Source organism: Panicum hallii, chromosome 1 (assembly GCF_002211085.1).
Source record: "Panicum hallii strain FIL2 chromosome 1, PHallii_v3.1, whole genome shotgun sequence".
Taxonomy (NCBI): domain Eukaryota; kingdom Viridiplantae; phylum Streptophyta; class Magnoliopsida; order Poales; family Poaceae; genus Panicum; species Panicum hallii.
The window spans coordinates 58307856-58332272 of record NC_038042.1 but is presented as its reverse complement, the minus strand read 5'-3'; the positions used below and the strand labels follow the sequence as shown (position 1 = coordinate 58332272).

The window sequence follows — 24417 nt, the reverse complement described above, 5'->3', positions numbered from 1 at the left end:
CTTCTTCCCGGTCCCGACCAGGGAGTAGAAGTGCTTGAAGATGGTGGTGCAGGGGCGCACCCCCACGAACATCTCCATGAAATGGGCGAAGACCGCCGCGAGGAGAACGGAGTGGGGGGTGAGATGATGAAGTTGGAGGCCGAACTCCTCCAGGAGCAGGAGGAAGAAGGAGGAGATCGGAGGAACCAACCCGCACATAATGTACGAGTTGAAGAGGACGAACTCCCGCGCGGCAAGTTCGCGGAGGGGGACCTCGCCGGCCTTGACCTTCCCGACATTCGCCGGCGCAGTCCACCCTAGAAGGCGCCGCACCGCGTCCAGCTGATCCTGGGTCTGGAAGCGGCGCGGGAAAGGAAGTGAAGCCATGGAAATTGTTGGGGTGGATCGAAAAGGAGCAAGGTAGAGAGAGGTGCCGGGCGCAAGGAAACTGGTCGCGAGAAAGGATGCGGAGACGAAGGGACGCTACGGCGTCTGTTGTTGGCGAGAGCGAAAAGGTAGCCGTTCCCTTCGGCGCATACCTTTTATGCAAAAGACTGCTCCTCCCTTTGTGTCCCGCGGCGACCGAGGGGAAGCCGAGCGGTCGCCAGCGCCGCCTTCCCCTACCCTCACACTCAATGACCGGTGGGCTCGGGTCCACCAGTCATTGGCGTGGGCGCTGGAGGATCGTGGGAAGGGCGGAATCCGAACCGCCCGAGCCGCGCGGCGGGCTCGAATGAGACAAGAATCTGAACCGTCTGACGCGCACGGTGCGCGCGGAAGACGGGTCCCTCGGGGATCCCGCTACGGGCGAAAGGACATCCGTGCCCTCGTCTGGCGGGAACGAGCTGTACACCCGGCGCGATGCTGGGATTTGGCCCCACCTGCGGGTTCATCCCTCTCCCGAGGTGGGCCCGGGGGCCTCTGTCGGTACATACAGATAGGGGTACCTCCTGCTAGGGTGTCCAGGCCCTGGTACTTCTCATAATCCACGCTCCCCCTCGCCTCTGGGCCACGTGGCATACGGCCTCCGGGCCTGACAGCTGGGACCACGGTCTCCGGACCCTCCCCAAGCTCCATGAGGTCCGGGGCCTCTGCACGCCCAGGCGGGTGGGAGAGCTCTCGAGTAGCCCCGCGGACCCGGTCTCCCCTGGGAGGCCCGGGGCCGCCACGTGTGATGGCCGGACTATCACAGGCCAGCCCGCTCTGACCGGTCTCGGGGGCCCGGAGCCCCCTTCCCCCGGGAGGGGGTCCGGTGCCGCCATGTGCAGCCCAGCGGGAGGAGCGGGGCCGGCCCCGCCGCGTGCCTGCGGCCGGAGGCCCCTTGCGGGTCGCCTCTCCACCTACCCGCATTTAATGCGGTGGCTGGGTCGGGTGCGCCAAAGTCAAAAGGCGCGGCCTGCCACTGACACACGGGGCAGGTAGGCTGACACCACGGGAAGCCCGCCTGATCTGAAGGCGGCGCGTCGTATCACCGCGCACAGTGCGCGGACTGTGTGCAGTCCCGTCACGGCGCTGCGCGTGTGATGATGGTCTGTAATAGGCGTGTTAAGGCTTGCGCTGTAACAGTGCGCATGGCACGAGCCAGCGCCGGCTCGCCCCCTGACAGGAGGTCCCATCCCAACAGTGACAGCACGGCTTCACTGTTGGGCAACGCTGACACCAAGCACTGTACAAGACAAGGCTGTACGCGGCCATATCCTGGCTGTAGATACGCACATCAACTTCTCGATTGAGAGGACTACGGAGAGGAGCTCGAGGAGAAGACCTCCTTATCTCTCGTAGAACGGCCCCTGTTGGCCGGGCCCACCTGTCGGGGCCCCGCACAGTGTAAGCACTCCCCTTGAACTATAAAAGGGAGAGTGCACTCGTTAGAAGACAGATTTCAGGTAGCACACACACAAGCTAGGCCGTTTTTCATTCAGGCTTACGCTGCCAATACTAACACCAAAGTGGACGTAGGGTATTACGCTCCGGCGGCCCGAACCACTCTAAATCATCGTGTCCTTCCTGCGACCATCTGTCCACCGATCGAGTGCTCCTAAGTCTCCTCCAAACCCATCCTTAACTAGGATTAGGCGGGTGCTTTCCGCCACCCGGCTGGAGAATTCCTCCGACAGTAATATATACTGAAAATACCCTTCTCGGAAGACATATTTGTCAATCATTAATAAACTAGTTATACTACATATTAATACACAACGAACGACGATCCTAAATTTCAGCGACTCTCAGATTATATTTTACAGATTCTAAACTATTCAGATTATAAATTATACTAAAAACAAATGAAAATACTAAAACTATTCAAAACATAAATACTCTAACAAATATTTCCTAAATTATAGTTATTTTCAAGTACTTATATGGCTAGAACGAGAATATACCTCAAAATCGACGTGTGGACAGGGCTTCGCCGCTTCCTCTTCTCTCTTCCTCTCCTCTCTTTCACTTTTTTTTTATTTTTGCTGGATAAAATGGCATTTTTGGGGCAGGTTGGGGCTTAAATAGCCGGTGGGGGACCTCCCGCCCGACCAAAGGGCGGGATGCCCATCAGCACAACATCCCGCCCTTTGGTTGGGCGGGATGCCCTCCCAGGGACCTCTTCGCGAAGAAATTATTTGCGAAGAGGCCCTCGGGTGACATCCCGCCCGCTGGGTGGGCGGGATGTCCCGGGCCCCACGCGTCCCGCCCGTTCAGCGGGCGGGAGGCACCCATTTCTCTAAATTTTCCCAACGGCCACCCCTTTTTCGAATTTTATTTTTTTTTATCCCTTTTTTTTAAAAAAATCCGCGGCGGAGGGGGAGGGTGAGGTGAAACGTGGCCCACGGCGGCCCGGCGGCGCTCTCCTTTATTTACAAGAAGACTGAAATGTGGACCACAGATGAGGAGAATCTCAGTTAGCCTGAACGTCAACCGATTTGCCTAGGCGTCAGCTGATTTGCTTGAAACTGCCAGCATTATTAAAGCAACAGGAGAATCCACAGTTATCCTGAGCGTCAACTGATTTGCTTGAGACTAGAGAGAGGGATAGGCTTCCATGTTCTTTAGCAAAAAGGGTAGAAAGATCTGTATTGTATATATAGTATATGATCAGCAGCAGCATAAACCGCGCAAAACACAAAGACAAGTCTCCAAGTGAACATTCTCACAAACAAGACCTGGTCGTATACGTATTGTCACAACTCGCAAGAGGTAACCTACTACTAATGCCCTGACTCTTCACGCCATGCTTTTGAAACAAAAACGAAACTGATAAACATGTACATCAGTGCAGTGAGATGCGTGCAGCTCATGTAGTCATCCCAGTATCTTAAGGCGTTTGACGGATCGTGCAAAATCACTGCAAGAAAATCACAGAAACGATGTCAGCAGCAATCCAAACCCCTGAAACTTGCTCTGAATGGAAACAGCAGGAAGGCGATGAACTTACTCCCATGGCACATCTCCAACGAGCATCCAGTCCCCTTCCCCATCCTCGTAGGTGACCACCACGTGTCTGGTGGAGCTGCTGATTTCCTTGTCGTCTGCACGCCATGGCAATAATTCCGGAATCAGAATAGGTTGGTTGGATACTCGGATGATTGCAGATCCTCTGAAAATTCTAATGGAATAATACTATAATGGTGCGTAGAGTACCTTGGTTGCTGGTGGTCGGGAACATGCGGCCGAGCGTGGCGAGGAGCTCGTCGTAGGAGGCATGGAGCGACAGGTCCACCTTCCTGCCGATGGCGTCCCCTTCCTTCTTCACCTTCACGTAGTTGGCGCCGGCGCAGGCCCTGCTGCGCGCGGAGCTCACCGGCGGCCACCCCACCAGCGGCTTCTTGGTCCTCCTGCACGAGCCGTCGTCGAAAAGCGGCAGCGTCTCCTGCTGGAACGCCTCCCTGAACGCTCTCTTCCCGCGGGCAGAAGAATCCGTTGAGCTGCTGCTGAGCTCGTCGGCGAGGTGGTTGTTGATCATGGGATAATGCGCGTTCGGTGGCGCCAGCCCGAGCTCCAGCTCCATGTCGTGCTGACCGATCGATCGATCCGCTTGCACTTGCTGTTGTCTTATCGCTGGCAAAGCTGTGAGTTCTGATGCTCTCTTTCTTTGTGTAGTAGTGCGTGTGCTGGATCAACGACAGACTGGAGTGGAGAGAAGAGGCTTGAAATTCAGATGAGATGGCAGTGACGAGCAGGGATGAGGACGAGATGCCCAGCATATATAGGGGGAGAGACGTGCGGTGCTTGCCAGCGGAAGACGATCAGGAGGAATCGATGCAGCGGGAGGCAGCTTGTCGGGGTTCAGGGGGACCCAAAGGCGGCCAATCTGTCTGCCTGCCTGTTGAGCAGGCCCGTGGCTGTCCAAAGGCTCCCCGGCTTTGCCTTGATTTCTTGTAGCCTACCGACAGGACCCGTCAGTCTCGTGTGTGCTTTAGCGGTAATCCACTGCACCTGCGCCGGTGGCTTTTGTTCCTTTCGTGCTGTGCTGGAGTGCAGCAGCTCGTTGACAGCCTGAGCTAGGAGTCAATCTTTCATTCTTTCAACAGGCAGAGTCATCTACTGTCATGTGACACTCGTGTCCACTGTCAAATTCGGTGCATCGACTCTCCGTTGCCTTGCCGGCTTATCACCGCATGGCGAGACGTCATGCAATGTCGTGAAGCTGGAAGCCGATCTATCTGGCCATCATCGCCACGCGAGAGCAGTAGCTAGACTCAAATGTTGTGGTGGTAATAATCAGGCGCGCTCTTCGCCGGGCGTTTGAACTTTGAAGTAGGAGTCGTTGCATCAGGGGATAGTGGAATATTCCGTGCACGCGTGGCCGGTAGTTGAGACGCGCCGCGCGTGCACGCCGGCGCCGGCGATCGGGCGCGGGCCGGGGGCACTGTGGCAAGGTGTCAGGGAACTCAACAGTGGCGCGGCGTCGGGCCTGGGCGCACGGGGTGCGTCGGGTCGTCGGGCACCGCGGCCTCCTCTCCGAACGCGGAAGCCGGCCGCGGTCGGCGACTCGGGGGGCGCGGGCAGGGCACAAGCATGTGGCGCACCGGACAGGCATGTGGCCTCTCCCCCCCGCCAACCGTTGTGCCAATACGATCCGTGGCGCGTGCGCGGGCTCAATTATCTATCGGGTCAAGGCACATCGCAGCAGCGGCCGCCGGTTGCTCCGGCCGTGGGTTGGTTGGGTGCCCGTGGAATCGCCGTCACGGTACCCCCCTGCGCGGCTGCGCCGGGGGGGAGCTAGTGGGCTCCAAGTCCCGGCGGCCTCCCGTTTCTGGCGCGCTTCTGGCCTCTTTGGCGTGCACCGCACTGCATCGCCGGCCGGGGGACACGCACAGTGTCTTGCTCCGCTAGAGCTCGGCGCGGAGACTCTGGTCGAGCTCCGAGCCTGATGTTCACAGACATGTCGAGCGCTCTTTCGCTCGGCGGCCACCACGTCGGAGGAAAAATAAAATCCTCTGGGACTCGAGACCAGTAGGCCATTGTTTATGCGCAATGCTCCCCAGCACGAGATATTCGGCTCCACTCATCCACAGCTCGATGCCGCCCCGGCTCCCATGGAAAAATCATAGCTCGGCGTAGAAAAAAAAGGGGGCACGCAGGAAACCTGCAGATTCGGTGCTGGGGTACGAGAGCGCGTGGCTTGGAGGAGAAGGGTCGAAGGGAGGCGGAAACTACCGTATCTCGCGTGTCCCCCGGCCATGCCGGGTCTCTCGGACACCCTTGTCCCGTACCACTCCGCCTTGTCGGCGTCCCTCCGCTCCTGACGTCACGCGCCGCGCAGCAGCGGATCAGGCTTCATCGATCGACCGATTTTCTCGACCGGCTGTGGCTATATCTGTCAGGATCCTGTCGTCCTGAACCTCAGCTACCGGAGATTCACATGAGGCTGGTGTCCTTGAACCGGTGGTGTCACCGAACGAGATCCTGGAGCCTCACCGTCCCAAAATTTGTCTTTCAGATGACATCAAGACAGCAGCTGTCTGCTCCTTTCATTCAGTCAGAGCAAAGTGTGCCCAACATCTGGAGCTTGCTGGAGTGCTTGACCTGCCTCGGTATGCATCCATCATACAGGAGTACACGTCACTGGGACAAGGATCATGCTGTGAAGATTCATGGTACCCATCACGATCATCAATTCATCGTCCTACCGCCTTTCAGCATTTGTCGGGCCGGGTCAAGAAAATGCTGGAGTAAATCAGGCCGAAATCCCATGCTAACCAGGTAAATGTTGTTGTCGGGCCAGCAATTTAGGACCTGGGCCGAACTGGACCGCACCATTCCGAAGACCAAAACATGGAAGGTCTCCTATAGTGTCTTGGGAAATGAACTGTTTCGGCACAAAATCTTTATGCAAACTCCAAAATCTTTATATGCTTATCGATTGAATTCCAAGACGGCAATCGAAATTGCGCGCATTTCGTCAAAATTCGTCGATCCAAATAGGCCCAACAGAAACAAAATACAAACGATCAAAGGTCGAATTCGCACATTCCACCGTCACCAATACCACCATTTCCAGTCCTCCAGATCCGGCGTTTCCCAACCTCGCTCGACACGCACACGCCTCGCCTTCCGCTGCTTCCCGCCCCAACCACCTTGGCGTCAGATCCCGCTGCTCCCCTCTCCGCCTCCCCGCGCGGCGGCGTGTCCTCTCCGAGATCCCGGCATGGATACGGTCGAGAAGATCGTCGAGGACTTTGCCTCGGACATCGCTATGAGTCCCTTCTCCTCCGGCACACGCCTCCGGTGAGAACCCCTGCCGCCCCAAAATTCCCCCAACCCCGCGCCGGATCTGTGGCGCTCGTGCGTGCCAATGCTGTAACCGCGCTTCCTGAGCTGCCCCGCAGGGATATGATACGCGCGATACGCGCGTGCAAGACGGCGGCGGAGGAGCGCGCGGTGGTGCGTCGGGAGTGCGCGGCGATACGCACGGCTATCAGCGAGAATGAGCCGGAGCTCCGGCACAGGAACATGGCCAAGCTCATGTTCATCCACATGCTCGGCTACCCCACCCATTTCGCCCAGATGGAGTGCCTCAAGCTCATCGCGGCCGCGGGGTACCCGGAGAAGCGGGTGGGCTACCTCGGCCTCATGCTGCTACTCGACGAGCGGCAGGAGGTGCTTATGCTCGTCACCAACTCCCTCAAACAGTAGGCCCGCTCGATACTGTCTCTGCAATGTCACTGCTGCGAGTGTTGTTTCCTCAAATGCTGTACTGAGTTTTGAGTAATGCTAGTGCTTAATTTGGGGCAGAGATCTCAACCACCCGAACCAGTTCATCGTGGGCCTCGCGTTGTGTGCACTTGGTAACATCTGCTCTGCTGAAATGGCGCGGGATCTGTCGCCAGAAGTGGAGAGATTGATGCGCAGTAGGGAAGTCAATACAAAGAAAAAGGTACGTATCTGTGTACTCTGTAATTCAATACCAGTAGATGAGTCCAGTCGAGCATGCCCAAAACAAACACTGACAGCTGAATGAGTGAATTATTGACTTGTGTTATTTCAAGGAATTGAACATTCATCAAACCTAGGTTGATTGGAAACAACATACTTATAGGAACTACCAAATTTAGTCACTCTGTAAATGTTTTCATCAATTAGTCTTTGTAAACTACTATATGAGTATGTTTGGATGCAGTGCTTACCTTGTGCCTTTCTATCATTATTTGATTATTTCTAACAGTATTTTTTTGAATTTACGGTATATTTCTACTTGGTTATTAGGCTGCTTTGTGCTCTATAAGGATCGTAAGAAAAGTGCCAGATTTGGCGGAGAACTTCATGGCCCTGGCCGCATCACTGTTGAAAGAAAAACACCATGGGGTTCTTATATCTGCAATTCAGCTCTGCACAGAACTATGCAAAGCCAGCAAAGACGCTCTGGAGTACCTGAGGAAGGTAAGGACATTTATTTCTTACATCCAACATCACAAATAGCACGGCAGGTAAGTGCACAGAAAAAAGATCAAACGAAAACATGTAATTTCTCTAACATTTTTCTTATAACAATTTAAATGATCCTATTTGATATTTGATGCATCACTTCTCTCTTGTTGCATATAGAAGATGCACAATTTTGTAATATTTCACATTAAGATTTTAGATGCTGAAAATGGTACTATAATACCTGAGAGGCTGAGATATGCGTTATCCTCATACACTTTTACATTTCATCTCATTTGCAGAACTGCATTGAAGGTCTGGTTCGCATACTGAGAGATGTGTCCAATAGTTCATATGCTCCTGAGTATGATGTTTCTGGAATTGCTGATCCATTCTTGCATATTCGAGTTCTTAAACTTATGCGCATCTTGGGTCAAGGCGATGCAGATTGCAGTGAATATATGAATGATATTCTTGCTCAGGTGATTGATCAACCTTTATCTTCGGTTTCACATGTAACACTATCATTTACTGTCCATCTAACAAAGCAAGGGCACGGGCATGTATCTTTTAGTCATTTTTTTTTCTTCATTGCATATGTCTCTTGGTTTTGCCTTTCAATCAGAGCAGACTTGCAAACTTGTAGATGTGCTATATAATGTCATGAACTAGTTTTTGCATTATTTAGCCCATAACGGATGACTCATGTATTTCATGTTGTGCTAACTAAACTATGGCATATTTCCATTAGACCCTCTGTAGGTGGTTCCTATGTTGGATTCCAGGATCTTCCTTATTTACTGATTTTTCCCCACGGTCAACCTTATTTTCATCTGCATGACCATTTGTTTGCATGTTGACGTGGATAGCTAACCATGGTATTTATGTTTATCCAGGTTGCAACAAAAACTGAGTCAAACAAGAATGCTGGAAATGCCATTCTGTATGAATGTGTTCAGACAATAATGGGCATTGAAGCTACTAGTGGTTTACGTGTTCTGGCAATTAATATTTTGGGTAGATTCTTGTCAAACCGTGATAACAATATAAGGTCAACCTGCTGTGCCTTTTGTTCTTGACCCCCTTTTTTTTAAAAAATAAACCAAGCTTTTTTGTGAATAGTTTCTTTTACCTTTCTTGATGGATCTGCTAGCGTAATAAGTAATTATATTGAGCTTGTGGCTGTAGCTTATGAAATTTGATTCAGCTGTAACTATTTTTTAAGCAATAATATATGGAACAGTTGGTTGCCGTTGGTTATGTTATTTCACATTTTATAAGTGAAATGTTTATTGGTTTACCTATCTGCTCCATAGATGGAGTATTTACTGTGCCTGTCGCCCTGTCCTCTTTCAGATATGTTGCTCTTAACATGCTTATGAGGGCCATTGCAGTTGATGTACTGGCAGTGCAGAGGCACAGGACAACAATATTAGAGTGTGTAAAGGTAAGATGCATGCAACTCTATCCATGCTGAGTACTTGTCTTACTATACCTCACGCAAATTCATGCCCATGTATGTATGGCATTAGATTAAGAATCCTCATATTATGATACAGAACGACGCTTCGTCACATTCAGCAAATTAGCATAATACTACCAAAATTTAGGCATTCACCTTATAGTGTGCTAACTTAGTGTATACTGTAGAGCCGCCTTTTGTTTTCAACTTTGAAAGGATCTTAAATGAACAAATGTGTGTGTCAAAGGTGTTGACTTATCTAGTCTAAATGTTGTGCCGGGAGCTTTCGGTAGATTCACTAATCCTGTGCCCTTGGTTTAGAGTACTTCTCCTGTACTTGCTAAATTACTGCTCTGCAATGCATTGCAATCTTCAATTCAAGGGTTCACAGTGTATGATCCATAATTGTGTATGTTCAAATCTGCTGTTTAGCAAGCTACATCAACTCATCAAGCCTGACATTTACTGTTTCCAGCGCCCTAGTTCTGTTATTCTGGTTTTTATCATTTCTAATGTCTGCGCATCTTTCAGGATGCTGATGCCTCCATTCGCAAAAGGGCCCTTGAACTTGTTTTTCTGTTAGTCAATGACACAAATGTGAAGCCTTTGACTAAAGAGCTCATTGATTACTTAAGCATTGCGGATCCAGACTTTAAAGGAGATCTCACAGAAAAGTTATGCTCAATAGTTGAAAAGTTAGTATCTATTTATTCCATTGGTTTCTTGTTGCCTCGCGGAGCGTTTAACAATGTTGCACCTCCAATAGGTTTTCTCAAGAGAAGTTATGGTACCTTGATCAGATGATCAAGGTTTTATCTCTGGTAAGTACCTAAGTACTACGGAGATATTCTTTTTTGTCAAAAAATATGTGCTCATAGAACACCATTTTTTTATGTTTCTTGCAATACTTCTAACCTTGCATCTTTTCTAATGCAACACTGTTGGAAGACTTAGTCATTTCTTCATCTTCTGGGCAAGTCTGTTCAACTTGCATTGCATGCTCATAATATGGAACACCTTAAGTCTGTGTATAGTTCTCTCTTAATACAAAGATACGCAGCTCTCTTGCGTGTTCGAGAAAAAAAAGTCTATTTTTGACCGTCCAACTATCGTCTCAGTTTAGTTTTGGCCATCGAACCGCAAAACCAGAAAACTTTGGCCACCCAACTATTAAAACCGTTCAAATTTGGCCATTAGGCTGTTTTGGTGGGTGGTTTTGCTGATGTGGACCCCACGTGGCGATGGGCCCACTTGTCAGTACCTCTCTCCTCTGCTCTCCCTCTCCTCTCTCTCCTGCACCGGCCGCCGCTCTCTCCTCTCTCTCTTTCTCCATCTCCTGCGGCCGCCCTCCCCCTGCCGGCTCACCCCACGCCCGCTCACGCCTTCCTCGCTCGCCCGCGGCGGCGGGAACCATCACCACCGCCAAAACTCCTGTTGCCCGTCAAGGACAGCGCGCCCCACCGCTGCGGCCCGTCGCCGACGACGGCTTCCTCCAGATCCTCATCCCGGCGCCCAAGCCCGCCTGCTGCCGCCGTTGCGCGCTTCATGCTGCCGTACCGCCTCGTTGCTTTGCTCCGAGTGCCCCTGCCGCCAGTGGAGAACTCTTCCCTCCCCTCTCCCGGCCATCCTCTCTCGTGCGCGCGCCGGAGCACTCGAGCTCCCTGCGAAGGCTGGCGGATTCGGGGAAAGGGTGGCGCGGCTCGATTTCGCCGGCAACAACCCATGCTCGAGCTTGGGGTGGCTAGGAAGGAGGTGCTGGGGCTCAATTTGGCCCGACCACGCGCCGAGGAGCGGGGCTCGGGTGGCGGGGATGGAGGACTGGAGGAGCGGGGGCGCCTCGCCGGCCGCACGGATGGAGGTGCAGGGGAGCCGCGGACGGCCTGTGTGACGGCGCAAGGAGGAGCAGGTGCGATGAGAAGGATCTTGACGGCTGCGACGACGAGATGGAGGCGGCGAAATTGGGAGATGGCCGTCGGCATCGGGAGAGGAGAGGAGAGAGAGAGAGGAGGGAAGAGATAGGAGAGAGAGAGAGAGATACTGACAGGTGGGCCCATCGCCACGTGGCGTCCACGCCAGCAAAACCACCCACCAAAACAGCCCAATGGCCAAATTTGAATGGTTTTAATAGTTGGATGGTCTAAAATAGTTGGAACGGTTTTAATAGTTTACCCCTTAAACTATGTCATTTGGTTCAATTTACCCCTTAATAAGATTTATCTTTTTTTCTTTATCCACGCACAAGTGAAGTCTTAAATTTTAATTTTGCAGGATGATAGCAGACACAATAACATATTTTAGAAAAATATGTTAAGAATTTTTCATCATTATTTTGATAGGGTATGGCATTTAATAATAGATTAATACTTATGATACAAAATTATAGGAAAAATAATGATGAAAAAATCATAATATATTTTTTGTCATACCTTGTGATGGCCACTACAACCCTTGCAAAATTAAATTAAGATTCCACTTGTGTGTGGAGGAAAAAAAAGACAAATTGTATTAGGGTGTAAATTGAACCAAATGACATATTTTATGGAGCGAATTGAACCAAGAAATAGTTAAGGGGTTTATTCAGACTTTGACCGTATTTAAGGGGAGTAATTTGAACTTTGACCTTTCCACTATAACATAAAATTTTCCATAGCTCGTTTGAACTACAAAAATATTACTATCTTTGCACACAAAGTTACTGGTATATTTGTGGCACTGTTCCTAGTTGTGTTTCAGTCCATTATTTGACATAGTGGGAGATATCAAACTTGAGTTTTGCCTTATCAGACAAAAAGAAGCGAAATTCATGTTTCACTCTTATTATTTAACAGGCTGGAAATCATGTGAAGGATGATGTATGCCATGCCCTTATTGTTGTATTAAGCAATGGATCAGAGCTTCAAGGATATTCAGTGAGGTCATTGTATAAGGCCTTGCAAGCATATGGCAAACAGGTTAGGGAAAATTTTATACTCTTGATAGTGCACGCCATTCCATCTCATCCTACCCGATGTCCGTAATGTTGTCAATGTTATATTATTTAGGGAAGTTTAGTAAGAGTAGCTGTTTGGTGCATTGGTGAATATGGTGAAATGCTGGTGAACAATGTTGGCATGCTGGATGGGGAGGAACCAGTTATGGTGAGTGGACAATTTCTTGCAGCATTGTTCTTTTTTAACCCTCTGAACTTGCTAGATTGTGCTCCCAACTGTATGAACTACTACACAATTGTCACATATTTAAGTTCTGTTGTTGTCTGTTCTAACCTCTACTAGAATGAGCTGGGCAGGCAGCCATCCCGGCCCATCCAAACAAGGGTGATTATTCCAGAAATTCTATGCACATTATTCGTTTATCTATATATGCATGCCAGATGGGCTTACTGCCTTAGTAGTAATTTAGACATGTAGCTTCAGATAAATGAATTTAATTTCTTAAGGATCTTTTTCCAATCAAGATTAGACTTTTACTTGTCTACATTGTTGTATAAGAATGTGGTCCCGTGTTTTTTAGTGTCATTTGTAACTTGTCATACATCATGTGAAATACATTAACTTGTTCAGGTAACAGAATCTGGTGCTGTGGATGCTGTAGAGATCGCTCTTAACCGCCACTCTGCAGATGCAACAACTGGAGCTATGTGCCTGGTTGCTCTTTTGAAGCTCTCCTCACGATTTCCATCGACCTCAGAGTAAGATATCTTTCAACTTGAGTACTTGACCTCATATGGTTGTCACACAAAATACCAAACCTCATATGGTTGTCACACAAAATACCAACTCAAAGATGTAGTTCTCTTAACTATGAACTTGTATTCTTTTGCCTTTGTTCTCTCGTATTTATGACGTTCCTGATTAATTTGCGAATGGGTATCGAGTTTTTATCCACATAACTGGTGTCTCACGCACCCTAAATGACCTGTTTTTTGATGATGCATACAAGTAGACAAAGAGCATCTCGTGCAGTGTATCATCTGAGTAGGCAGGCCTACGTCGAGCAGGGAGCATGTCCATCTTATTTGTTCTGTGTTGTGTATTTTGGGGAAGATAATTACGAATAAGAAAGGCGAAGATGCCGACATGTGGGTCCTATTATATATATTTTTTGAAAATGTTAGTGCAAATTAAATAGTTTTTTTAGTGGGAGAGCGCTTTGCAGACCCGAACTTTGAGTTTGGGGCAGTAAAATGGACTTAATCCATAAAGTTGTCCCGTTTGTTTGCAAATCTGTGCAACCTTTTTATCTCATACTCCTACCATAAATGAACTTCAGACTCGCCAACCATTAAATTGTGGGAACGTTGTTCCTTGTACACACAGAAGAACTGTGTTATGCTGTATTTATCTGTAAATTATGGTAGTCATTGGTGGTGCACCACCATGTACGATTTTCTCATCCTTTTAAAAAGAACCGTGTTATGCTGTATTTATCTGTACATTATGGTAGTCATTGGTGGTACACCACCATGTTCAATTTCCTCATCTTTTTAATACTGCCTTTAATTTATCTTCTTGAAAAGCTTATCACATATTTCTGAGTGTTGAAAACTTAGACACATGGTGATATATATGTCCTTAGTTATTTTATACAATATCTACCTCTAAGGCTCTAACTTCATCGTATCTGTGGCAGTTATTCCGATTATGGTGCTCTTTTGTAACCTGAAAAATTACTACGCTTATCATGTCATGTAACTAATATTTACCATAGCTAGGTGATTCTTATCGTATAATACTGCTTTGTTAAATACTGTGGCTTCAATTTTTCTAACAGGAGGGTGAAACAAATAGTTGCCCGGAATAAGGAGAATGTTGTGCTTGAACTACAGCAAAGATCAATTGAATTCAGTTCCATAATACAAAGACATCAGTCTATCAGGTTGGTCACCAAACTTTTAGATGTTACTGCAGAAGATTTGTTTGATATTTTTTTTGCCTATGAAAGATATTAATCTGAAAGTACCTGGTTCAAATGCAGATCGTCTTTGCTTGAACGTATGCCTGTATTGGATGAAGCTAGTTATCTAGTGAAGCGTGCTACTGCTACACAAGCAACTATTTCAGCAGATAAACTTGCCCCGACGGTTGCTCCTGGAGGCCTTAAGCTTCCGAATGGTGTAGCAAAACCCACCTCAGCTCCTTTAGCTGATTTGCTTGATTTGAGTTCTGATGGTGCACCAGCTTCAACCACCACTTCTACTACAACACCTAATGGTTTTCTGCAAGATCTTCTGGGTATTGGTGGAGTGAGTACAGGAACGACAGGTATTCTTTTTGCCAGTATCTCTGTTCTTTCATGCGCGGTTTCCATGTTAGCTTGCTTCTCTGATTACATTAAAAGAGCGAAGGGGCTTTATTGACTGGTGCCCTCTGCATCCCTCCGTCTGTCCCTCAGAATGTGTTATAGATCGATTTTCATCTAATAAAGATTCATCCCTGGCCATATCAATATCCACTCTTACCTTTTATGGAATTTGAGCTCACTGCATGCTCAACAATTTGCTAATCAGCCATTTACTCTTATCCAAAAAATTAGTTCTAGTGCTATCATGTGGGATCTTGTCCAAATATTTGTATTTAATCACCTTGCTTGTTATTTTTGCCCACGAAAAAGTCTATTGCAGTTTTTTTTTTCTTTTGTCATATTCTCCAGTCATGCTTTGATGTAGACAGGTCAATATTTTATTTACTGCAGCAGTAGATGAAAGAGTTGTTCAGTACTTCAGTTATTATCTTTTTGTGCACTAATTGTTACATTCTATTTTTTTGGTTATCAGAAAATTCCCTTACTTTAGCACTTATTTTTTCTTCTGTTTTTGTTCAGGTGTACCTTCAATTGCTAGCACAGATATTCTTATGGACCTTCTATCCATTGGATCATCTCCATCACAGAATGGCACGCCTGGACAAGGTGAAAGTAATCTTAGCTGTAGCAATTGCATGTTTATATTTATGACCATTGTTGAATTGTGTCATACTGATGCAGCAGAGTCTAAACCTGTTCATGCTGTACCTGAAGCTATTGATCTGCTCGGTAGTTTGTCATCAACTACATCTGTTTCTGGTTAGCTTGGTTTAATGTTGTCTGTTTGAATCATCTATTTTTCTGTGTACAACCATTGATGAATTATTTAAACACTAATGCAGCAGAGACTAAACCCACACATTTGGTATCTCAAGACATGGATCTGCTCGATGGTTTGTCATCAAGTACATCTGTTTCTGGTTAGTTTTGTTGTTGATATTAGCAAACAATGTAACTACATCATGCTCATGGTTACTAAACCTCCTGATTTGAGCAGGACTAGAAAAAACAGTTCACCCATCAATAACAGCTTTCCAGAGTGCAACCTTGAAGATCACCTTTGATTTCAAAAGGCAGCCTGGAAACCCGCGAGAGACGACAATTCATGCCACTTTTACAAATTTGACATCGAGTACCTATACAGATTTTATTTTTCAGGCCGCTGTTCCAAAGGTAACATCTTATTGCTGTATTCTATGTTTGAGCTTTCCACTGGCGCTGTAAATTACCCCTGATACTCCACGGTTTTTGTTCTGTATACATTAGTTTTTATCGCGTGATAAACGATGATTATACTCCATGATAGTTTTTGACTTTTTTTTTTTGCATGTCTTCTGGTATCTTCAGCTTGGGTTTTGATGGGCTATAAGCTACCCATGTCCTGTTGACCATTCTTTCCTTGAATTCATATAGCTTGAGTTTTTAGTTTCTGTTACTCCGATCTAGAAAAATGCAGATAACACCTTTTTCACATTAGAGCAATGGAAAGAGGCTAAGTGAATCATTTTATTCTTCCTTTGTGTTTTTTAATAAAAGCTATTTGATTGATATGCTGATAACGATTCTTATATGTGCAGTTCATCCAGTTGAAACTGGATCCAGCTAGTGGCAACACTGTTCCAGCTAATGGAAATGGTTCAGTTACTCAAGGGCTCAATGTCACCAATAACCAACAGGGCCAGGTATATGAAGATTTATACCCCTTGGTTCCCTTCAGCTTCTTTAGTCTATCTTTTTTTATTGGCTCGATTTTGATCCTCTTCCATACGATGTGATTTACAATTGTAAAATTTATATAGCTGAAGTACTAACAGGAAAATTGTAGGCCATAAAGCTTACATCGTAATGCAAAGTTCTTGCAAAACTGACTGATGTATTTCTATATCTGCTCGTGTGTTTTCTTAGATTGGCTGTTGACTAGTGTTGCATGTACTGTAACTTAACTAAATATTAATTCCTCTTTTTTTTTTGAGAAATAAGGACCAACATGAGCCTTTCTCACGTGTACATTTCCAAAATGTTAGATATATAGCATATACGATCAGTGCAGAAGCAGATTAATATTTTTTGGTTCTAGCATGCAAGAACTGTAACTGTGAGTAAATCTCGGTCGATACTGATTCCCTATGCATTTGCCAATAATAATATGCTGCTATGTAGGCTGTGGTGAAATTGACGTATGCTCATATAAGCTACTTGCTGGTATTTTCTCATTTGCACGTACTACCATAATGCATAATCATTTGCGTTATGTGGATGTTATCAACATGTACACTTAAAGCCATATAATCTGGAGTTTCGTTGGAGTTTAGAATAATTCTGTGAAGAAAAGAGCTAAGCATTTTGCACCCATCATTACTCTGCCTGTAACCAGTTCTCCTGGCTGGTACCATGAGAATAAATCCTGGCCAAGAAATGTTTGAAGTTGAATATAAAATTTTTAATTCAAATTGATGCACTCTATTACAAGTGATAACCAGACAAATGATCATAACGGGTGGTAACTAGTCAAATTAAAATGAACTTTTGGAAAACCTTTTTTTTAAAAAAACAGTGAATGCAATCCTGGAATAAAGTTTATCCTGCAATGTTTCGGGGTTATATTTTAGAGTCCCATGCTCATTGCTGATGTTTCTTTGTTATCTCTATCCTGCTGAGCAGAAACCACTTGCAATGCGTATCCGGATGTCTTATAAGGTGAATGGCGAGGACAGATTGGAACAGGGCCAAGTCAGCAATTTTCCTTCTGGTCTATAGTGCCATTTGTGTATATTATATCATGTTGTGATAGTTATCTCAAATTTACGTGTTGGGGACAGCGCGAAAATTTCTTATACCCTGTTCCACGTTTTCTCATTTTATTCATGTCCCCCCATTTGCGGGGTACTTAGAGCAAATAGTTTATTGCGGCCATTCATTTTCTTGACCCATTTATATATTGTATAGTAAGCAGCCATGTCGTATCTTTAAATTAAACGTGATGCATTCATGCCTGATGTACACCACGCCACGCGTGAGGATAATCAGAAAACATTCATTCAACATCTCATTACAAATAATCTCTATTTTCTTGTACTATCAACCTTGTATACACTGGAGACCTGCAGCAGTGTTTTGCATAAGTAGGCAACAGCAATGACGGTAGTAGCCGTACATTCCTAATCTGCGGCGCCGTAAGTCAAGGGTGTCCAGGATTGTTTTACCATAGCGCAAACTTTTATTCCCTCGTGTGAATTAACCCTTACGTTCCAGTCATTAACTCATTATGTTGACCATGTTAGATATTACTATTTTCCAGTCGGTCCTTATTTTCTTGTATGGACCTAAAGACCTATCGATGGAGCTGATGTATTACGTACAGCAGGTTATCTTTCATTCCGGCGGTGATCACCATTTCGCAATCATGCTGCATCTTCGTCCAAGCCATGTGGATCCATCGAGAGCAAAGCATGGACCCGGGAATTAGAATAGGCTTGCTCGTCAAGTTCCTATTATGTCAAGGGTGGTAAACGTGCTTAAAATTCAGCTTAGATAATCTAATGGCCGCCGGGCTACAAAAGAGCCGGGCTTTGATCATGTACTACTTTGACCTAAAAATATATGAGAGTGAAGAGACCATTAAAATAATGATCCGTTACCATTTCTAATTGTGTCAGGATGGTTAGCCTTAGAAAAGGGCGTCGTCAGGCGGGAGTTCTTTTTTTGTTTAAGAAGTGGGAGCTTCAACTCGTTGTCAAAGTCTTATGTGTCTGGCGTGGGCAGCGATATAAGTCATGTACGTATGGTGTGCGTGTCTGCGTGAAGGCGTATCAGTGTCCTGACTCCTGAGTACTCTGAACCTGGACTGAAGAAGCCGTCCTTCCCAACCCTCTGTTTCTCTTCTTCCTCCCGATGTGCTTTTTTCTTGAACATTCCAGTCCCTACTCCCTAGACCCCAGGTCAGCGACATACTGCCCGTTTTGTCCTCACAAGTCGTTGTGGAAACTGGCACACGCAGATGCAGTCTACCATGCTGCCTGTAGCGCTGAAGCGCCTCTAGCTGCGGCTGAATAATGCCTGGCTGGCTGGCTATCTTCCACGCCACGCTGACAGCGCCATGGGACAGATAGATGGATGAGGATGGTCGTCAATGGATGCGTGCAAAGCCACACGCCGTGGAACTCTAACCAGCTCAACGAACGCGGAGAGAGTTGACTTGCCGCGGCGCGCGCATGAGGTCCTGGACGTCGTCTACCGCCTAACGGCGGGAGAGGATCAGAGGAAGATGCGTCCTGCAGGCAGAGCTCCGTGGGGAGAATGTGTCCGCGCGCCCACGGCGAGCGCGACGCTGGGAGCCAGCGGAGGCGCCGGCAAGGGCGGCGTCGCCAAGGCGCGCGGTAGAACGCGGCCGCGGATACGATCGACGGTGAGTGCGTGGCGGTTTCCAAGAGAAGGTGGTCTCCGGCAACGCCGTGCGCATGGCGGCGGCGAGCAGGGGGAGCGCGGCGGGGAGGAGCCATCGCGCCAGCAGCCCAGCGCCATTGGTCGGGCGGGACGGTATTTCAGATACGGACCCCCCGGACGGTATTTCATTTACCGTCCGGCCTTGAGGTTCTCCGGATCGTCGAGTCCAAAGAGTGCGGTCCAGATTCGATATGACGGCTTGCCGCTGGGGCGCCCTCTGGGCCTAGTGGAGGCCCAACAGTTGGAGTCCGTCTTACTCTCGCGGAGGCCCATAACCGAGGAGTCCACCAGGACCCGACCGCGCATTCCAGTCGTCTGACCACGAGTCTCTCTGATCTGTGCTGGTGCAACGCCTCCAACCATGCCAGCCTTGCCAGGAATCCACTCAAAAAAAAAAAGAAAAACCATGCCAGGAAGGTAAGACCTCCCTCCGTTTCCGTTGGTTGCCGGACTCCTCCTCGGCGCGCGTAGAGATGATAATTTTCCTCTTTGTGAAGGTTGTACGCGTGGCGGAGCGAAGACCAAAATCAACCTACAGCGAGCCTACTACTCCTGATACTTATTTGTATTAAAACACATACATACTATAAAAAATTACAATATATTATAATCATCAAATAATATAGATATAATCATCAAATATATATAAATATACTAGAAATTAGCTTATGAGTCACTAGAAATTAGCTTATGAGTCACCAGCGGCAGGTGTGGCGGTCGCCACACCTTGCCATGTTGCGGCTCCGCCGCTAGTTGTACGCCGTTTGACATGGTCCACATTCAGGACTCTTAGAGCAGGGTGATGGATATACAGTAATTGGGAGGAAGCGTGCCGAAACCTGTTATTGCGCGCGCGCATGAGCTACGACAGCGGCGCGCCCACACCACGTTGCCGAGGAGTCAGCAATGGTTGATGATCCCGCGGACACGGCCGACGGAATCGACAAAATCAGCGAGCTCCCCGACGACGTCGGACGTCCTGCTCGACATCCTGGGGAGGCTGTTCACGGTCGGCGACGTCCGCACCGCCCCGAGGACCTCCATCCCCTCGCGCCGGTGGCGGCACTTGCCGTGGCCGGAGATCCCCCAGGTCTCCCTTGACGTGGGAAGTTTCTTCGTCGACTCGGACGAATGGTGCCTCGTGGAGGGCCGGCACCGCTTCTGGCGGCAGCACCACGCCACGGTGGGGTTCACCGACGCGCTGGCGCGCTTCCTGGCCGCCCCGCCGAGCAAGCGTTCCATCCAGAGGCTCAGCCTCGCGTTCATCCTGATGAGGCGCGACTACGTGCGCCGCATCGGCGACCTCGTCGGCGACGCGTCCGACACCGGCAGGGTCAAGAACGTGGAGCTCGAGATCCTCACCGAGATGAGCTGTTCGAGCGGGGATGACGCGCCGCTCATGGTCACCTACAGCGAACGCTTCAGGGATTTCCTCAAGGACTGCCCCGGCGCGTTCCGGTCCCTCACCAAGCTTACCCTAGAGTCCCTGTGGTTCAAGGACCAGGACGCGCTGCGCAACCTCGTGCGCGGCTGCAACGCTCTCGAGTTCCTTTCTCTCATGTTCTGCGGCCTGTTTCGCCCGCGATCGCCGGACTTGGACGACATCGTCATTCGGCCGGCCGTGCTCACCATCGACGCGCCGCAGTCGCGGCTCAAGGCGCTGGTGTGCGATCAATCCTACATCGAGCGGATCGAGCTGGTGCAGGCGCCGGCGCTCGTCGAGTTCCAGCACCGCTGGTTCTTCGACGACCATCCTCCGATATCGTTTGGATGCGTTCCGTTGCTCAGGAGCTTGTCCCTAACTCACCACCCGCACCGCCAGGATGATGATGGGGACATTGATGTGATGAAGTGGAAGTTAAGTGAGCTTCTGGCGAGAGACGGCAACCAAATACAGACGCTGCGCTTCGATTTTGAGAATGACGAGGTACGTAATGAAAACTCGGCAATTCTCAAAGTTTTGTTGCTGATGTTGACCTTCGTTGCAGATATGGTTGCAACCAGAACCTCCTAGAAAACTGAGAGCTGCGCTTGGCGGGCTGAAGGAGCTGCACCTGACGAAGATCCCTCCTGGATACAATCTTTCATGAGCACTGTTTCTGCTGGAAGCTTCACCACTCTTGGAGAGCCTTGACATCCATGTCCGTAGTTGATCCAGCTGCTTATGCTAATGCCCATTATTGTCCAGTCTTTCATTCTTACAGTGGAAAAAAAAATCTTTTAACTTGCTTCTTGCTGATTGCAGATATCCGACCACATATGCCGTGGTGAGTGGCGCAAGAGACGTGGCGAGAACACGAACCTGACATGGCAGCCGCCATCGCCTGGCTTCATGCAGCATAACCTGAAGAAGCTCTCGTTCCGGCGCGCCTTCAACGTGTACAAGGACATGCGGTTTGCAAGGCTGATCATGGAGTTGGCAGTGAATCCGGAGACCCTTACTTTCGGCGTCAAGACCTTGGAGTGTAAAGACTGTGTAGCCGCGGAGCCCAACTTTCCGGATCCGGCCAGATCGAGGTTGAGGCTGCCAGGGAACAGTGAGCACGTTGATGCGGTAGTGAAGAAGCTCAAGGATGGCATCTCTACGTCTGCCCTGATAAACTATAATCCTACCTGATTGAATCTGGCACTGCTGCTATCTTTTCTAGTCCTGCACTTCTCTCTGAGAGAGCTTATGCTAAGCGACAATATATATTTAGTTACTTATTTTTCAATCCTAAGAAGTACAGTGAACCAGCAGAACAATTACTTTATTCCCATTTGTTATATATATATATATACATTTATATATCTAGCTGTGAAGTATAAGCGGTGTTCCCATATGTTATATGATTATACCAGATACTACCCACACATCATCATCATGATGCAGACTCGATTGTGCAGAAACCAAGCTGGGAGGCACTTGATCTTGTTATTCCGTGCGAAAATGAGTTACCGAACATATATTCTGAGAGGTGGTTATCCACACCGTCTATTTTCCTCTCTGGATCTGTGTCGCCCTCCGCCAGGCTTTGTATTCGTTCTGTTTTCCAAATTTTTTCATCATGTATTCTTCTCGCCTGGTGTCCTGGCGAGCTCCTCCTCTGAGCCGTTGCGCGTTGTTCATGCTCATCTTCTCACTCTTCTCGTCTTCCCCGGCGACCTCCTTCCTTCTTTCCCGGATCCCCCTCCGCTCCCAAATTGAATCCGTTCCCCTCCCCTCGTCGTCCCGTGCACCGTGCCTTCTTCCCCCTCCATCCCTGCGATTCCTCTCCACTTGCCTCGGCCCCTGCGCCCCCACCAAATCCACCATGGCTGACGGTCCGCACACGCCAGGCCAAGCTGATCCAGATAACTCCTGTGTAGTGTAGCTGCACAAAATTACAGAGGCGACCGGGATGTGGTCGTGTTGGACTCATGGAGATGTTTACTTCTCTGTGTGGCCTCGTAGACGTTCCGGAATCGGTTCAGGAATCTTAGCATGGAAGTTTTAGAGAGAGGAGAGACATAAAGGACTTCAAGGCTCTGCAGACATTCAAATTCTGCAGGTGCCGTTGCTGAATTAGCGGCAGCCGGAGCATCAACTGGAGCTCTCATCATTAGAGCATCTCCAGTTTGCATAATTTTACTAGCCGCGCAATGAGACGGAGAAAACCTGGCGTGAACTGAACACACATTCCAGACAGCAGGATCACACGAACAAGAATGAAGGTAGCATTTCAACGCCACAAGATAGAACTCGAGATTGAGACGACATAATCACGACTCAAAAAACTGAAGAGCCATTCAGAGCAGCCAAGAAATTGACAAGCACCTCACCAGAATGCTGGTCCTTGAGAAGCTGACGATGAGCACGAATTGAAGCAGATCCTTATTACGGGCCCTGGTGAGCTGCCCCTATGTCCTGACGAGCTCCTCGCTCGCTCTCGGCCATGGCACCATTGTTAGCGTGGCGCGCGACGCGGAACCCGAATCGACGGAGGCACGAAAGGGCGATGGAACCGGTCGGCGGCGGCGCTCCGTTTCGCGGCGGCTGCATGAATCGCGCCATCTGGAACTGTAACTTGACTTTCCCTTTCTAGCACGAGGCTGCATGGATCGCAGATGTCGATGGAGGCTCGCACGAGGCAGGCGGCGGCACGCGGCTAGCAGAGCAGACGTCGCCGGCGGCGGCGCGGGCTCGAGCCAGCTGCTCCGACGCCGCCCCAAAAATATTTGCGAACCCCACCCCCCCTCCCGATTTGGATCGCGATCCGATTTGGGGGTCTTTATATAAAATGACGGATGAAATATTTACACAAAACCCCCTAATGATACAATTTAGGGGATAGTTTTGCAAAATTTCGGATTTAATATTTGTAGCCCCCCTCTCCCCTTCCGGCCACCGGCGGCACGCGTCCCCGTTGTCGTCCAAGGAGGTGCTTCTACGCCGCCGGCCCGCCGCCCGCCGTCGTCCCAGAAGGTGCTCCTACGCCGCCGCCAGCCCCGCACGCCGCCGTCGTGTGCACCAAGGACGCGTTGACCAATAGCTTTCCAATTTGATTTGTGCATCTTGGATCAGATTTGAGCTTGTCACTCCTGGCCTCGTTCTTCGGCGGCAGCTACAGTCCTACACCAATTCAAGCTCGCCACCGGCTCAACATACAGGGTCTGCCGACACCGCCGCCGGAACACGTGATCGTGGACATCCGTGCACCTTCACGCCGCGCGGGGCGGCGTTCCTGCACCACCGCCGCAGGCCCTGCGCATCGCCGTGCTCATCCCAGGCGTGGACAACGGCAGCGGCGGCTGCGCCACCACGCTGGGTATGCTGTTCCTCAAGGCACCATGGTGTTCTTCGCCGGCGTGTTCACTTACTGCCGCGCTCTTCGGCGTATGGGTGGCGGATGAACCAGCTGGCCGCGTATGGATGGATTAACCTCGTTGTTAATGCACATTAGCACTTGACATCTGAAATCCATGGCACACACCACTACACCAGAGTACAGTATGTTTTAACAGAGGCAAGCCAGCATCGCTCAAATTTAAAAGGCAACCGTCCAGAACACATGGCCGGCCATCTTGTCAAGACCCCACGGCGTCGTCGGCTCCGGCGATCCAGTCCTGGCAGCTCCGGGCACCGCTGCCACCGGAACACGTCGCCCAATGACACAAGGAGAAAACACATGTTCCAGACGGTAGAATCACACGAACAAGAATGGAGGTAGCATTTGAACGCCACATGATAGAAGTTGAGATTGAGACGACACAATTGTACTCCAAAAAACGGAAGCCATTCAGAGCAGCCAAGAAATTGAAAAGCATCTCACCAGAAGTAGGCTGCTTCTGGCCCTTGAGAAGCTGACGACGAGCACGAATTGAATCAGATCCATACGGCCCTGGCGAGC

The 24417-nt window shown here is 49.0% G+C and overlaps 2 protein-coding genes across 13 annotated transcripts; one reads left to right on the top strand and one right to left on the bottom strand.

Annotated features, from left to right (window-relative positions):
* Window positions 1–3036: 3036 nt before the first annotated feature.
* On the bottom strand, window positions 3037–4129 carry LOC112877613 (auxin-responsive protein IAA9-like). Its single transcript, XM_025941959.1, has 3 exons — window positions 3616–4129; window positions 3410–3503; window positions 3037–3319 (listed from the first exon to the last, which is right to left on the bottom strand). Exons 1-3 carry the CDS (start codon window positions 3980–3982, stop codon window positions 3277–3279), a joined length of 504 nt encoding a protein of 167 aa, XP_025797744.1. The 5' UTR covers window positions 3983–4129; the 3' UTR covers window positions 3037–3276.
* Window positions 4130–6458: 2329 nt separating this feature from the next.
* On the top strand, window positions 6459–17654 carry LOC112902463 (AP-1 complex subunit gamma-2-like). Of its 12 annotated transcripts, none has more exons than XM_025971617.1 (20): window positions 6460–6705; window positions 6807–7109; window positions 7213–7354; window positions 7684–7857; window positions 8145–8324; window positions 8739–8893; window positions 9199–9289; window positions 9836–9999; window positions 10071–10125; window positions 12133–12255; window positions 12346–12441; window positions 12865–12992; window positions 14075–14179; window positions 14279–14565; window positions 15125–15211; window positions 15320–15364; window positions 15451–15525; window positions 15603–15778; window positions 16183–16287; window positions 17267–17654. In XM_025971617.1, exons 1-20 carry the CDS (start codon window positions 6626–6628, stop codon window positions 17360–17362), a joined length of 2667 nt encoding a protein of 888 aa, XP_025827402.1. In that variant the 5' UTR covers window positions 6460–6625; the 3' UTR covers window positions 17363–17654. The 12 variants fall into 12 exon arrangements, with proteins under 12 accessions (XP_025827354.1, XP_025827402.1, XP_025827387.1 ...); XM_025971602.1 differs by having other exon boundaries at window positions 15290–15364; XM_025971595.1 differs by having other exon boundaries at window positions 15287–15364.
* Window positions 17655–24417: the final 6763 nt, after the last annotated feature.